The sequence below is a fragment of the Haliaeetus leucocephalus genome, unplaced genomic scaffold (genome assembly GCF_000737465.1).
Source record: "Haliaeetus leucocephalus isolate CR32 unplaced genomic scaffold, Haliaeetus_leucocephalus-4.0 Scaffold932, whole genome shotgun sequence".
In the NCBI taxonomy this organism is placed as follows: Eukaryota; Metazoa; Chordata; class Aves; order Accipitriformes; family Accipitridae; genus Haliaeetus; species Haliaeetus leucocephalus.
The window spans coordinates 1,247,886-1,262,418 of NW_010973368.1; the positions used below are offsets into that span (position 1 = coordinate 1,247,886).

A 14,533-nucleotide genomic window follows, 5' to 3' on the forward strand; every position below is an offset into this window, starting at 1 on the left:
AACTGTAAGTCAAATAAATGTGGTGATGGTGGGAATTGATTCCTTGCTAGCCTTTGGAGAGAATGTTCATGCTCAGCCCCACCTGACTGTACTTATGGCAGCTCTGTATCTGTGCTCAGCATTGAGATTTCCTCTGCAGTTTCACAACTACAGTGTTGGGTGAGAGGCAGCACTAGCAGCAGGTGAAAGTAATAGTAATAGAGCAGTTTGTGGCTGTTATTAGCAGATAATCTGATTGTAGGTGTGTTTTGCTTTTAAATGGCAGTTAGTAAAAAAACATGTTTAGAAAATGGCAAACGTATTTTATTAATAACAAATCCAATTTAAACTTTTTGGGGGATGATTACTCCTTCATGCTACACTGAATGGTGTGCTTCCCCTCAGCGGTGTTCAGGGATTTCTCATCTGACAAGTGGGAAACCACCGGTAGTGTCCAAGGAGAAAGGCTGTCCTACAGCAAGCTAACCTTTGAAACTGGGACATGTGGCACAGCATGATCTAGTGATCAGAATGGGTGACTGGCAGTGAAGCCTTAGGAAATCTGTATCCTGCTCTGCTCATAGTTCCTTGTATGAGGTAGAGTAATTAATCTGCCTTGTGCTCCATTATTCACTTGTGTAAAATGGGGATGTAAGTATGCATTTACTTTATAAGGCTATTGTGAAATTTAAAGAATTAGGATTAATCTTGCAGTATGACAAGGATTCCCTGCTCTCCCAGCCTAACTCCCATGTTCGATCCCCATTAAATTGTGCAGAATTGTGAATGTGGGTCACTGCAAAACTATTTCTAGCAGTTTGTGTAGAAAAGTTCCCTTCTGATGGGAAACTGTTAATACTTATTCTTACCTGAAAAGTGGCTCTTTTAAGGTATAACATGCAGATTTTTAAAATGTAAAACCGCCAGTTACAGCATCCTCGGATGCTTTATTTCATGTTTGCAAAGCTCAGGCTTTGCATCAGCATGATTCTGTGGAGTACGTGTTCTCTGTCCTACCGCTCTGCCTCCCCACCTCTTTTCACTCCAGCTTCTCTGATCCAGAAGTTCCTGCCCTGGTGTGTAAGTGCAGTTGTGATTGTGCTGTGATCTGGTTGACAAAATGGCTGAACAAATAGGTTGTATCAGCACAACAGAAAAAAAAAAGGTGCATTGTGATATGAGGGCAGGAGCTTGGTGGTGGAGGGGAAATTCCATAAAATGGCATGGCTGCAGAAACAAAAAAGAACTCATTTGCGTGTGGGGAAATAGCTCATATCTCTGGGACTGTCCCAAGGAAAGATAAATGCGTACACTCAGCCAAAGTATTGTACAAGTGTGCTAGTTTTTCATTGATTCACGGACTAGGGTGCAGACATCAGAGTTAGAACATGCACACTGGATACATACATTTTTTTAGTAATCAAAAAAAAATCATAGAAGAACAACCACATTTGGAGATAACTTGGTATATTTGTGAACAGCTGGTCTTGACTCTTCTATTGATCTGTGTGTAGTTTCATACTTCTTTGTGGCTGTACCCTGGCTCCATCAGAGTCATTTGCTAAAGTGAACACAAAATTGTTTGCATGTTAAGTAAAATGTTAAGGTTTAGGAGAAGCTTGAGAAAGATCTAATTAAGCGAAGACTGGAACAGCACTGGAATAATTTAAATGTAACTGATAAATGATGAAAGGGATTGCAAGCAGAACATATTCAGTAAGTGCTAATAAGCATGAGTTTCTTGGAGAAGGATCTAGTGATCTTCACAAACAGTTGATTAAGATGTCTGTGTAGTTCAGAAAGAAACATGGATCCTGATGTGCCCTGTCAGAGGAAAAGAAAATAAGACTGAATGCAATGATAGTTATCTATATAATCCAGTAGTAGTTCTAGTGCCTTGTGTGGCCAGTGATTTGTGCAGAACAGCAGTAATTCCCAGCTTCTTGCTTCTCTGCCTCACCCACATCTTGCCATATGAATTGAAGCAGCCAGTCTAACCATGCTTATTTTCCCTTCTGTGCAAAATGGCATCTTATAATTCCTGGTTTTAGAGAAAATGTGGTTTTATATGTTCTGCTGTCCAAATCTGAAAGATACTAATATTCATAAAAGGTCTTTCTTTCACTAATTTTGTAATCCTCACTTTCAAGGAAATGAATAGCATAGGGAATGTGCGTGTTGTATATTTTTTGATGTTTTATACAGATTGCCTTTTGAACAGATTATCCAACTGAGCATCTGATGTTTGCTGCCTAAATAATGTGGGAACATTCAAAGGGTGCACCTACATGGAGCTTATTGCACATAGCATATTTGCATTGTGTAGTGGCAGATGATAATTTTTAGATAACTTTTGGAAATACTAGATTAATAAAATGTCTTTTTAAGTGAGAGATCACTACTGTCGTTTTTTTGTGAACAGTATTATGTTCAGTTTCCTCTATGACTAAAACAAATGTTGCTGTGTGTCTCACATCTTCCTTTCTTGAGAAGCAGCCAGGCGTAGGAGTAGACACACTTAGGAAACCCCCCCCCTCACGTAAGTTCTGTGACTCCCTGTAGACCACCCCTGTTAAGCACCCAAGCCTAAAAAGATAAAATGCTCTTTAGTAAAGTTGCATCAGGCAAAGGACCATGCAGAACAAAATTATTTTTATTTTGTGAAAGCAAAAATAATTTCTGAAAGCAAAAATAGTTCCTATCTTCTGTGTTCTAGTTGTGCAAGTAAAGGTTAATTTCTGTGGTAAGTAGAGGAGGGACAGCGTGCTATTGCGCAAGCAGGAGTTTCTAAATTTTTAAATGGTGATTCCCATTAATTTTATCACAAGTTAAGCCTGTTTTGAGTTTTTACATTGCAAAACTGTAGCTAATTTATACCAATCTCTCATTTTTTCCCCAGAAGCACTTCATACTAGAGAACCTCATATGCTAATAGTATGTAGTAGAAGAAAGTCCATATGACTAACAGGTACAAAGTGCCACTAGTTATTAACCCTTCAGAAAGAAAGACTTAAGGGAGCTGGATCCAAGCCAGTCAAGTTTTTTATAAACTTGGGAATAGCCCCAGTTGACCAATCCGTATCTGGAAATCCAGCTGCCTTTGTGTTGAACCACAAGCGTAATTAAAAAGTATTTCCTTTTTTTATTGGGGGTAAACTCCAGCAGTTCAAATACTGGCAATTCTTTATTGTCTTGCAATACCACTAGTGCAGCTATGTTCCTGGGATTCTTTTTGACTCATAGTCTGCTTTTAGGACTTTTTTCTTCTTTTGTACCATCAAGATGCTCTTGCTGTCAAGTTTTTTATTTTATACTTTGTGGAATCACTTTCTAAAGTGTTCTTTGAAAAACATTTTAACTTTTTTTTTTTTCACATGACTTTCTGCTAACCTTCCCTTAATGTAGCGAAACATGAGGCAAGAAGAGAAAATATTTTCATTTGAAATTTGTAAGGGGTTGCTTAAGTTACTCATGGTTGATTTTTCTTCACTCTTGACTTCTCTACATGAAAATGTGTGTGGATGCAGTAGATACATTCCTAACTTTTATTAAGTTTAATGAACTCAGCTTAAACTTAATTCTCCTTTGGTATTTGTATCCAACTATTTGCAGGACTGGGCCAATGCATAAGAACCGGAAAATAAAAGTGACTGTAAACAAACAAAATTGATGAGCCAGTTTTTACTGCCCACATGAGACATTCCAAAAAGAAATGTCAATATTGAAAAACTGAATTTCAGTTTCTCAATTTTTAATGTCATAATTTAATAATCAAATAAATTATGTGACATAGAAGATAAGTTATTACATAACACAGTTACTTTGAAAGCCTTCCAGTAACATAAAAATGGTGGCTTCCGTTTGTATCTTTCAATTCTGTGTTCCAGTAAGAATTCTGAAATGTATCTCCAAAGATTCAGGGCATGCACCAGAGAGCATGCTGGTTTTATTTTTACCTGCCATTTTATAGGCAGAAATTATGGCATTTGGCCTTTTCCTGCTCACGTTATGTCCTGTTTGTTTTAATCAGGGAAAGGCAGATTGTATGCATGCATAGCCAATGTCCAGCATGATCTCCTGGAAGCAGGAAGTCAGTTCCAACAGGTACTGTTAGGCTCTTGTGCTTTGCATTAGCACCAAGACCCTGTGTCTCCATGAAGACAGAGCCTTCAGTCCCTCAGAGTCAGTGCTGGTAACAGCAGCTTATAGGTCAAAAGTTAAAATTAATGTAGAAAATCTTCTGGCCTCCCCTCTCAGATCCAGATTAATGGCACACTTAATTTGATCCACCTGCAGGTCCTTTGCTGAGACAGGCAGTCCCATGCTTCCTGTCCTCAACATCTCCAGCGATGTGTTCCCATCAGTCATCGCCTTTGACTCCGGTCTATCAGTTGTGTAGCTGCAAGCTCAACCCTGGAAAAAAAGTGTCTTTTGTTGGATCAGTGAGCTCGTGGGTAGTTGTGGTATTAGATCTGATGCAACAGAAGTAGTGGGAACATGCAGCTCAAGAGAGGATTGAGTGGGACCACCCCTTTCCACTGGTACTTGCAGGTAGATCAAACTAAATGTAAAATGGTACCCAAGAGTTAGAAGAACAATTCTTTCTAGTCCCTGAAACAAAAGATAATTATATTAAATAATGATAAGGATCACAAATAGGAGGAAAGAAGGGGAAAGAGCAAGAGAAGGAGAAAGGCAGTTAGAGGCATTGCAGGGACAAGAGATAACAGGGAAGAGGGAAGTAGCTAGAAAAGCAGGAAGAGGGATTAGAGAAGAATCAGGAGATTGTATATTGACAAATAATGGCAGCAAATACAGGTAAAAATTAGGAAGCACCTTTCCCTGGTGGTTGAGCATATTGTTCTCAGCCTTTAAAAGTGTTGGATGCTTCAGTCTCAAGAAAGAGTTCTCTCTTTCTGGGCAGAATTGAAATGCCATTGCTTTGTGAGGAGTCCACAGTAATAACCTGGATGCTGAAAGCCAGAACCTTTGCCCTCCATGATCTCTGTCTGGGTGAAGAAGGGAGGGAAAGCCACAACAAGCGCCTGTCCTGAGAAGCATTTATTGCTGAACAGGCACAGCCCTAAGAGGCTGGTGAAAAGTCCCTCTGAAGAGAAGCTGGTGCAGCAGTGAATTTGCCACCTCAGGATGTTGGTTCATAAGTGGGAGGCTACTCTGGATGTGGCTTTCATAAACCCTCAATCCTGAGGTCACAGATTTCCTTTTACTGGTGCTTGCTTCTTTCCCACAGGGCAGCCCAGATCGCATGTAGTTCTCTAATTTCGACAATAGGTGGGGCAGGTAAAGCAGGATGGTTTAGGACTCGGTCTTCCTCTAATACCAACAAATGCTGAATAATTTCCAAAAGTAGGTATTACTTAAATCCCAATGTGATTCAGTTCCCTCAGCTGACTCTGAATTTCTGAAATCTCCATACAACTCTTCCTGAGTTCATTCATGTCATTCAAGCTGCAAGAGCTGGGAAAAGTTTATAATAGCAATGTATTTTCTGTGTGTTTGAGAGCAGCTTCCTACAATGAATTGTTTTGGGGTTTTTTTTTTTCTTTGACATTAGGAAATTAAATTAGTTATCTACTTAATTTGCATTGCAGTTAAGAACTATGGGAAATGAGGGTATGCTAGAAGTTCCACTAGTTGAGACACAGATGTGAAAGTGTTTTCTGTCAGTCTCTTTTTACAGCTGAGAAAATCTTTGATTTTGCTTTGTTTTCTGCAGCTATTTGATGCTGTCAACTGCCTGGCAAAAGACAATGCCCGGCTGCTTGTGCTGGGCCGCAAACACATGCTGAGTAACTCTTCAAATTGGAAAAGAGAGATTATGAAGGAGATGCAGAATAAGGCAGACTTCTTCTTTGCTGAAAATATGTAAGTTTAAGAAAATGGCTAAATGTAATGGAGATCAACACCTGATTCATGTGCATTTTAAATCAGTATGAACAGCTGTAGTTTTTAGTACCATTAGTAGTATCTCCAGCTCTGTGTGTGAAACACATCCCTTGCTATACTTGCTTCAAAAAACTAATACATATTAAAAGTTATGTTATGAAGAATTTCATCACTTAGAATCACGCTGACATCTGTGTGGTTTATTAGGATTTATAACTGTTAAAACCACTGCCAAGACCACAGTGGTCTGAACTTACAGAATACCTGATAGCATCAGTGTACAGTCATGGTCTGCTGTGTTACCCTTGCATGGGGGGAGATGAAGTTTATGCCTGGCCAATGTTGCTTGGTAACCCAGGAGTGTGGAGAGTCTGGAGCGCTGACTTGCTTGCTGCTCCTGGAGGAGAATATTTCTGTAAGTGGAAATAGACCCTCTGCCTCTCTAATTTAAGAAGCACGGCCCCCTTGCTTTTGCCCAGTCAAGCCAGTCCTTGTCTCAAAACAAGGTACTTGCCTCTGCCTCAATGTTGTTTCTCCTTGCCCTGCTTTCCTCATATAATGAGTCTCAGTTTTCCTTAGCTTCCAGCTCCCCCTAGTCTCCATCTGATTTGGGCACTGTTGATCCTTCACCTGTCTCTGCCATTTGTTCTGTGATTCCAGTTCCCAGAACTTCTGACCAAGTTCCTTGTCCCAACAGCCAGTCCAAGTTTCTTCTTGTCTGGCTCCTTGTTTCAGATCTGTTCTCCTTCATTCCCTCTCTGTTCTCTTTGCTGTTGAATCACATCGCTTTCTTTCCTGCTATTTGAGCACCAATAAAGGGGACTCTGTTAACCACAGGTTGGAAATCCTCAATAATCTTGTGTCTTGTCACTTACTATTACAGTAATCCACAGCACTCAAAAAGTGGTTTCAAGCAGAGTTCTGCTCAGCTGCTCCAGGTATAGGGTATCTCATGCCCACTATAAATGTATTTTGAGAGATTTTTGCCTAAAATTGTTTCCGTTTAATAGCAGCTAATGTTGACTATATTTTCCAAATAATCATAGGACCTTTTGGAAGTGTATTTACCCATGTAAAGACAAAGATTCACAGATCTGTCCTGTTGTCTACATACACTTTATTATCAGTTGTGATGATTGATTGTATTCCGACAAAGTTTTGGGGGTACCCTTATGAGTTTTAGCAGTTCTGTTCCACATGGCACTGTTAGGTGATAAAAGCTTATATTGTTGTATTATCAAATTGTGATAGGAGGGAAGAATGCTCTGTGTAGTACGTTTGGTGCCTGGTGGTAAGCAGTTCTTTATGTTACCAGGGAACTAGAGTAGTGATGGGAATTTTCAGTGTTGCTGATGAATAGATCTCAGATCAGCATTTGATTCATTTCCTGCAACCGCTTACTGCCTCATGAATGACGTCTGTCTTTTCCATTTGTTTTGTTAAGCTCTGAAGATGATGCCTTCTTGTTATATGCCACTCTTCAATCAGGCAAGCATTGCAAGTTTGTTACTAGAGACTTCCTCCGGGATCACAAGGCTTGTCTTTCCAACAGTCTGACACGTCATCTGTTCCGTAAGTGGCAGCGTGGACACCAAATAGTGTTTTCCCCTTCTATAGAAGGAAAGCATATAAAATTTTTGGTAAGTTTTCTGCTGCAGTCAGAAAGCACACAGAGCATATTCATTAAAGATACACAATTTCAAACTCTAGAAGCAAAAAGATTCTTGGAGTCTTAAGTGGATTTGTACCAATGGGCTCAAAATGCCCATACTTACTGAAAATTCACTGTATTCACAAAGCATGCCACAAACATGAAAACTGTCAGAAAGACAAAAAATGCTGCCTAAATGTTTAAAATGTAAATGCAAATGCATGTTTGTGTATACAAATCTTTCCATTGCTGTAAAACATAAGAGCCAATATTTTTTCATTTATTTTAAACTTTGAAATACCTTATTATCCTCTGTAGCACTATTATAAAATACCATGCTTCTAATTGTACAATATCATTTCTTTCATTTTATTTTAAGGAAGCAGGAAAATACAGGTATTTCAGTATTCACTGTAATATTAGCCTAAAGGATGTATAAAGTTTCATGAAGGAAAGCCCAAAACAGTCAGGTCAGGTTTGTAGTCAGTATTCAGCTGCAGAAATTACAGTCTTCCAAGCACAGTATCATCTTATAGCAGAATACTGTACTGTTATTGTCTAGGAGACATGTATCCTTGTGAGCCATGAACAGTACCTTAACAGGAGTGCAGCTGTTTTAAGATTTTTCTAGGGAAAAATTCATCACATGACACTCCATATCATGCAGTTTTTTGTTATCTGGTCTGTGTGCATTGTTATTGCCTACTAAAAGGAATACTGCATCTATGCAGATAATTTTCTTGCTGCTCTGGTTAAAACTGTAAAATAATATTCATTACAGATCGTACAGATGCAGGCTTATAAGAATGACAGCTTTTCATTCAGTGTTGCCATATATACGTTTCTTTTTATGGAACCAAGTACTGAATGTAGGGTTCCCTGAGTAACACAGCTTTAGCTACACCTTGTTTCTTTCTTTTGTACAAAAGGGCTAGTAATTTTCACATTTTAATTCCCAAACAAGTGATTTAGATGATTGACATTCCAAGTCTTAGCTGTGTTCTAGGTTATTCTGGAAGCTGTCGTGGAAAAGTAGACTTCCAAGACTATACATACAGGGTGATAGTATGTTCTGAGAACCATAACTGCCAACCAGTAATGTTTCTTTTGTATTTGTGTTATATATGTTGAGTTAGTATACCTGTAACATAATAGACCAGAAAAATAGTTTATTGTATTTGTTCAACTAGATGCTCTTGAAAGTGTTAGTGATAAACCCTTTTCTTACATCCTCCTCAGAAGAGAGCAAGTCTGTTATGTAAAGACGTACACTGGAAGAACAAACACAAGATGTCATTAGTGTCATTAAATCCTATCAGTTCAAGCCTATAAACTCCACATCCTGAGTTAATTCCCATGTGATGTCATTTAACTGAACAGAAAACAATCATTTTGCTATTTCTAGAAATTGAATGCATTATATTCACATCATTATTATCTGGTGGAGATGGAAGATAGAATTTTAACCATTTATGATGACTCCTAGACCACAAAATACTAAAAGATGTAGTTTTTCCTCCAGTACTAAAATCTAGAATTTGTTTGGTGTAAGGAAATAAATGAGAGTTGTTAAAGAGATGAATCTATGGAGATTTCTAAGGTAAGTCTTGGAAGTTATAACTATCTGTAAGTGGTATTTTAGTAATACATTGTGTGAAGTCTAAAAAAAATGTTTTTATCTGTCTTTATCCAACAGCCTGCTTTCTGTTATGACTGTGTGGTACAGACTACAGGTGATACATGGCATATCCCTTATAAAGACACTTTTGAGGAAAAATATTCCTATCGAGTACCAAGAAAATGGCTTTGCATTCAACAGAAGTGATGAAGAATGTAATTGCACAAGCTGAAGCTGCTTTTTTTTTTAATCACTGTTGCTGACTAGGAGAACTCAGCAGTACAATTATGGGATTAATGTGTGAGGCCTATAACTAAGGAAAATTCAGTAACTGCGTTTTGTCAAAATCATTCCTGGAGTAAATCTGTTAACATCAATGGTGGTCCAGCAGGGATGAATTAGGTCCATTATTTCCGTCTTTGCAGGCAATTTCTGTAGCCTCTCAATGTGATTTGAATTAAAACTTGCTTTTCCCTCTTGGAATTTCAGGTTGTGGTTTTTTAGTCTTTTTTTTTTTTTCCTCGAATTTTTCTTCTGCACTGAAATTCATAAACTCTGTACTTCGAAGAAGTTAAGCAGGACTTCCGAAGTACCTTCAAAACAGGCAAGGCTGACCTTGCAACAGTGTCGCACAATGTCTATAGCCAATAAATGGAGCTAAGGGGGCCAAATGGTATGTTTACTGTTTGGCAGACGCACATAGCCCTAATACTTCCTCCCACTAACTAGAATTTGTTTGATTACATAGAATGCAAAAGATTTGTTGTAGCAATGTATATTAAGATTTTGAATGGAAGAATTAGGAAACAGCCAGTGTGATATTGTGTGGCTCTTTCACATTCTTAAATTTGCTGCTTCTGACAGGGTTTCACGTCACTGGAATAGTTTGCTTATGGAAATGCATGAATTTTCTAAACAAAAGTTGATCATAACTAGAAACTCTTACAGGCAGTAATAGGATAAAACTGAATTTTGTACAGATATTTTTATAAAACCTATTCCAAGTTAGAAATAAAGCAAGGAAAATAGTGTATATTACAGGAACAGTGTTCTAAGTTATTACTTATAAGTGTTTGTATAGTAAACATGTTCATTTATTGCACTTACCACTTTAATACAAACTTTTCTTCCCAAAAAACATAGAAGTGCCACATTAATCTCAGATGAAAGATCATGGTTTTGTCAGATTTGTCATTCACACTGAAAAATCCTCAGTTTGAAACTGAGCTGAATCATAATGATCTTTTTGTATAGTATTTGCAGTTTTGAGCTTTTGCAGTGTCCCATGACAAGCTCCCTCCGGACTCTTAGCATTCAAGCATGTTCTCTGCTATTTTTTTTTTTTTTTTTTTAACATCAGAGAGGTATCCTGACACTTTTCTACTCTTGGTTTGTAAACCAGCAGGTGCAATTTGCATACAGTCATGTCCTTCAGGTACTGTGCAGAAAGTGTAGAAGAGCTGGATACCTCTTAAGGTAACCTAGAACCTTGGTTTTAAATTCCTCATGTTGTTGGTAGCATTTCTCACAGACCCCTTTTCTGACAGAACATGCCAGCTCCTATATGTCATCTGCTTTCTGGAGTCTCCAAGGGAAAGCAGAGAGATTGGATCATCTTCTCTCGCTCCTCAAACCAGTTCACTTCTAATTTGCCAGAAAATTGTTTCTACAATTCTGTAAGTCAGAGAATTGCCACATCTCCTTGAAAAGGCAAATACTGCTTTGTTAAAGTAAGTGTCTTCTGTACAGGACTGCTTAGTTAGCAACTGTTGCTCTGTATGAGGATTACTTACCCTCTGTATGAAGTTCCACAACAGCATCAGCTGATCTGAATCAGTGATGTTACAGTCCCAGTTTGGGACTAGATCTGGTGGTTGTACAGTCCTAAGCAATTCAGAGTTGGGTCAGCTGAATGCAAACCCTTTAAAAAAATTGTTTTGGCTAGGTCAAAACTAGTGGTGGTGTAGGGAAATAGCACCATTGTACAAGTACTGGTACCTGTGTGGGAGGGGAGCTAAAATGTCAGGCTGCAGAAGGTGGGCCCCTGCAGTTCTACCTTAGGTCAGCTTTAGCTGACCAGAAACTGCACCTCGAAGTTATCCTTTTCATTGTGGGACATGTTCACCCACTTAAGTTCATATTTTACCTCACCCTGGTCATTAACAGACATGCAGAATATCAACATCTAACTGGAATAAATGCACCCTGTACTTCCTTTTGACTGAGAACAGACATGACCCTAATCAATCACTTGGGTTTCATCTCAAAACTGTTCTTACAGAGATACCATAATACCTTCTAAATAGTGACACTTCCTAAATACACATTCTGAGTGTATTTAGGGGAAGATGGTACAGAATCTGGAATTTATGACAGGAAAATGTCCCAACATTAGTGTCAGAATTGTTGTGACTTTTTTCTTTTTCCTTGTTTGATCCTTATTAGGGAATTAATAGCCTCTTCTCTCTGGAACCAAAGAGGAAATGTTAGTGATCAACCTACAGACTTTTTCAATTGCATACCACCTGTTCATATAGATGTACACAGTCTCCAGAGGCTCAGTTCTGTCTGAGATTAATTATTTGCATTTTCTTTAAGATATTTGTGAAATAACATTGCTTTTGTGTGGCTGTAAGTCTGGAAATGTCAGATAGATTACTGAAACAGGGAATTTAGAGATAACGGTGAATATGAGGATTTGCTTCCAAGTATGTAAAAAGAATTTGGGGGGGGGGGTTCATTGGCAATAAACCTGAGAGCCAAACCAAAGCAATCTACCAGCAGATCTACTTGACATCTACTACTTGTTAGTACAGTGGTACAGTAAAAATCCAAGGATTTTTAATGTCTGTCTGGTAGTAGTTTATTAGATTGATGGGTCCACGCTGAATGCTAGATGGGCAAGTCCTCCAAATGTTGCAGCAATTGGTACCCCTGAAACCATGGCAAATGCCACTGACTGCCGTTTGCTACCATGCTGAGCGAGAATAGGAATCAGAAGGAGCTAACACTTAGCTTAGCCTACCACGTGCTGTGGAGATGGAGATGCATTGGCAAGATAGACCTGTGTCCTGGTTTCAGCTGGGATGTAGTTAACTGTCTTCCTAGTAGCTGGTACAGTGCTATGTTTTGAGTTCAGTATGTGAAGAATGTTGATAACACTGATGTTTTCAGTTGTTGCTCAGTAGTGTTTAGACTACAGTCAAGGATTTTTCAGCTTCTCATGCCCAGCCAGGGCACCTGACCCAAACTGGCCAACAGTGTATTCCATACCATGGGACGTCCCGTCTCGTTTAGGAACTGGGAAGTGGGGGGCAGGGATTTGCCGCTCGGGGACTGGCTGGGTGTCGGTCGGCGGGTGGTGAGCAATTGCACTGCGCATCATTTGTGCGTTTCAATCCTTTTATTACTACTGTTGTCATTTTATTAGGGTTATCATTATCATTATTAGTGTCTTCTTTTCTGTTCTATTAAATCGTTCTTATCTCAACCCAGGAGTTTTACTTCTTTTCCTGATTTTCTCCCCCATCCCACTGGATGGGGGGGGAGTGAGTGAGCGGCTGCGTGGTGCTTAGTTGCTGGCTGGGGTTAAACCACGACAACCTGAGGTAAGGCTGAACTGTAGGTACTTTGTGAATAGTGTCATCTCCAAGCTCATCCACTTATTGTTTACTGTGTTAAAAAGATGTCAGTGAGAACAGTTTTCCTCAGGATCCTGCAACACAGACTTCGACTCTCATACGGTTGATCAGAGGTGATGAACACTAAACCAAAAATACGTGATTGCTCTTCTGAAACAAAACCGTACTTTGGAAGCTGACAAAGTTGCTGTGCAGATGGAGAAAACTTGTGGAAGCTATATCCTGCAAGTAGCATGACTTCCCCTCTGTCATGGCCATGGTATTGAACAACTACTACTCTTTCCCTGGTCTAAGTCAAATATTGAATCTTTAATTCCAAACATTTAAGGATTTTCTCACATGGTTACTTTTTGGCAATCAGGCTGAATGCTTGATAATTAGTTCCGTCTTCCCATCCCCTTTTTCTCAAGAGAAAAAAAATCAGACATTAAACTCCAGTGTTACAGAATGGAAGAGCTTCGTACATGGAAGGACTGTGAGGGTAGGAATCCTCAGCCTGGAGAAACAGAGGTCTTGAGAGACATAGGGGTCATAAGAATTATGAGTGCTGTGGAGGGGAAGCACAGGGATCAATTGCTTGCTGTATCTTCCAGTACAGAAGCAGCATCAAACGGTGTGGGCAGATAGAAGGTTCAGATGAAACCACACAACGCGTCATTATGCTGAGCAACTCTGCCACAGCATGTTATGGATGCAAGAAGTTCATGTGAGTTCAAGAGGAGACCAGCAAGGGTTATAAAATAACCAGACACTATCTCTGCCGTTGGAAGTCCCTCCAGATGGTTGGCGACTGGGAGCGTTTTCAGGGACTGTATCATTAAAGGCTCTCTGTAGTCTTAATACTTTTCCTTGGGCATCCACTTTTGGCCACAGTTGGAGACGGGGCATGGGTCTAGACAGACTCTGTCTGACCCAGCAGAGACGTTCTTACATTTTCTTGTTTTCCATGTTCCAGTGCTTGCATCACAGCTTTAAACATTGCATGTCTGCCCACAAAGTGCTTCCCTAATGAAGGGGACAAACTCTTTTGTAATACATAGTGAGACATTTTATTGGCCCGTAGCATTAATAAGCAGGAAAAGTATATTGAAAAATTCAAGAAAGCAAACTTTTAATGTATGGCATACGCAAAATGCACCTGTAATGTGCTACTTCAACAAAGAGTAAGCTCATCTAATAACCATCTTTTAAAACAGAGGTGTGGATACCAAAACGCAGCTTTTCCAACTCTTTTAATGACTGACTTTAAAAAAAAGCCTTCCCACAAAGAGTAGGGGAAATCCAAGATGCTGAAAGGCAAAAAGCGCATATATTCATGAGTTTAAATTTGGGGAATTTCCCTTCGTACTGGACATTGATAAAAAGTTATGTCTTTTAAACATCACATTATAGTGCAGCTGTGGCAACAGTTACCCATTATGAATAACTCAAACATCTTTTCTGAGGTTAGTGTGTATTTCTTTGCTTTAAAGTAATACTCGCTGAAGAGAACACTTGGAAATACTTTGTTTAGAAAACGAAGAGGGGGTTTTTGTTTTCCTGGCTGCCTGTACAGCTCGTGATGATACTTTTCTCCAGTTCTCCGATACCTCCGCGCGTGTTCTCTAGCGGCTGCCCAAGGCGTTTGCGGTTTCCCGAGCAGCAGAACTCACTCCATCAGTTCTGTCAGCATCCCCCGCCGGCCCGACCGCCTGCCCCTCCGCTTCCCACCGCCTTTTCGCCACGCAGCCGAGGGCG

General features: G+C 39.5%; 1 protein-coding gene across 3 annotated transcripts in view; it reads left to right on the top strand.

Annotated features, from left to right (window-relative positions):
- The window catches only part of KIAA0391 (KIAA0391 ortholog), a 53,057-nt gene extending 43,424 nt beyond the window's left edge, over positions 1 to 9,633 (top strand). Inside the window, exons 5-8 of one of the 3 annotated variants that reach the window (XM_010583652.1) lie at positions 5,717 to 5,865; positions 7,331 to 7,526; positions 9,234 to 9,382; positions 9,414 to 9,571. In XM_010583652.1, coding sequence (XP_010581954.1) covers positions 5,717 to 5,865; positions 7,331 to 7,526; positions 9,234 to 9,362 — 474 coding nt within the window. In that variant the 3' untranslated portion in view covers positions 9,363 to 9,382; positions 9,414 to 9,571. Of the gene's footprint in view, positions 1 to 5,716; positions 5,866 to 7,330; positions 7,527 to 9,233 lie in introns of all 3 variants that reach the window. The other 2 variants (XM_010583651.1, XM_010583653.1) reach the window with 2 other exon arrangements.
- The last annotated feature ends 4,900 nt before the right edge of the window (positions 9,634 to 14,533 follow it).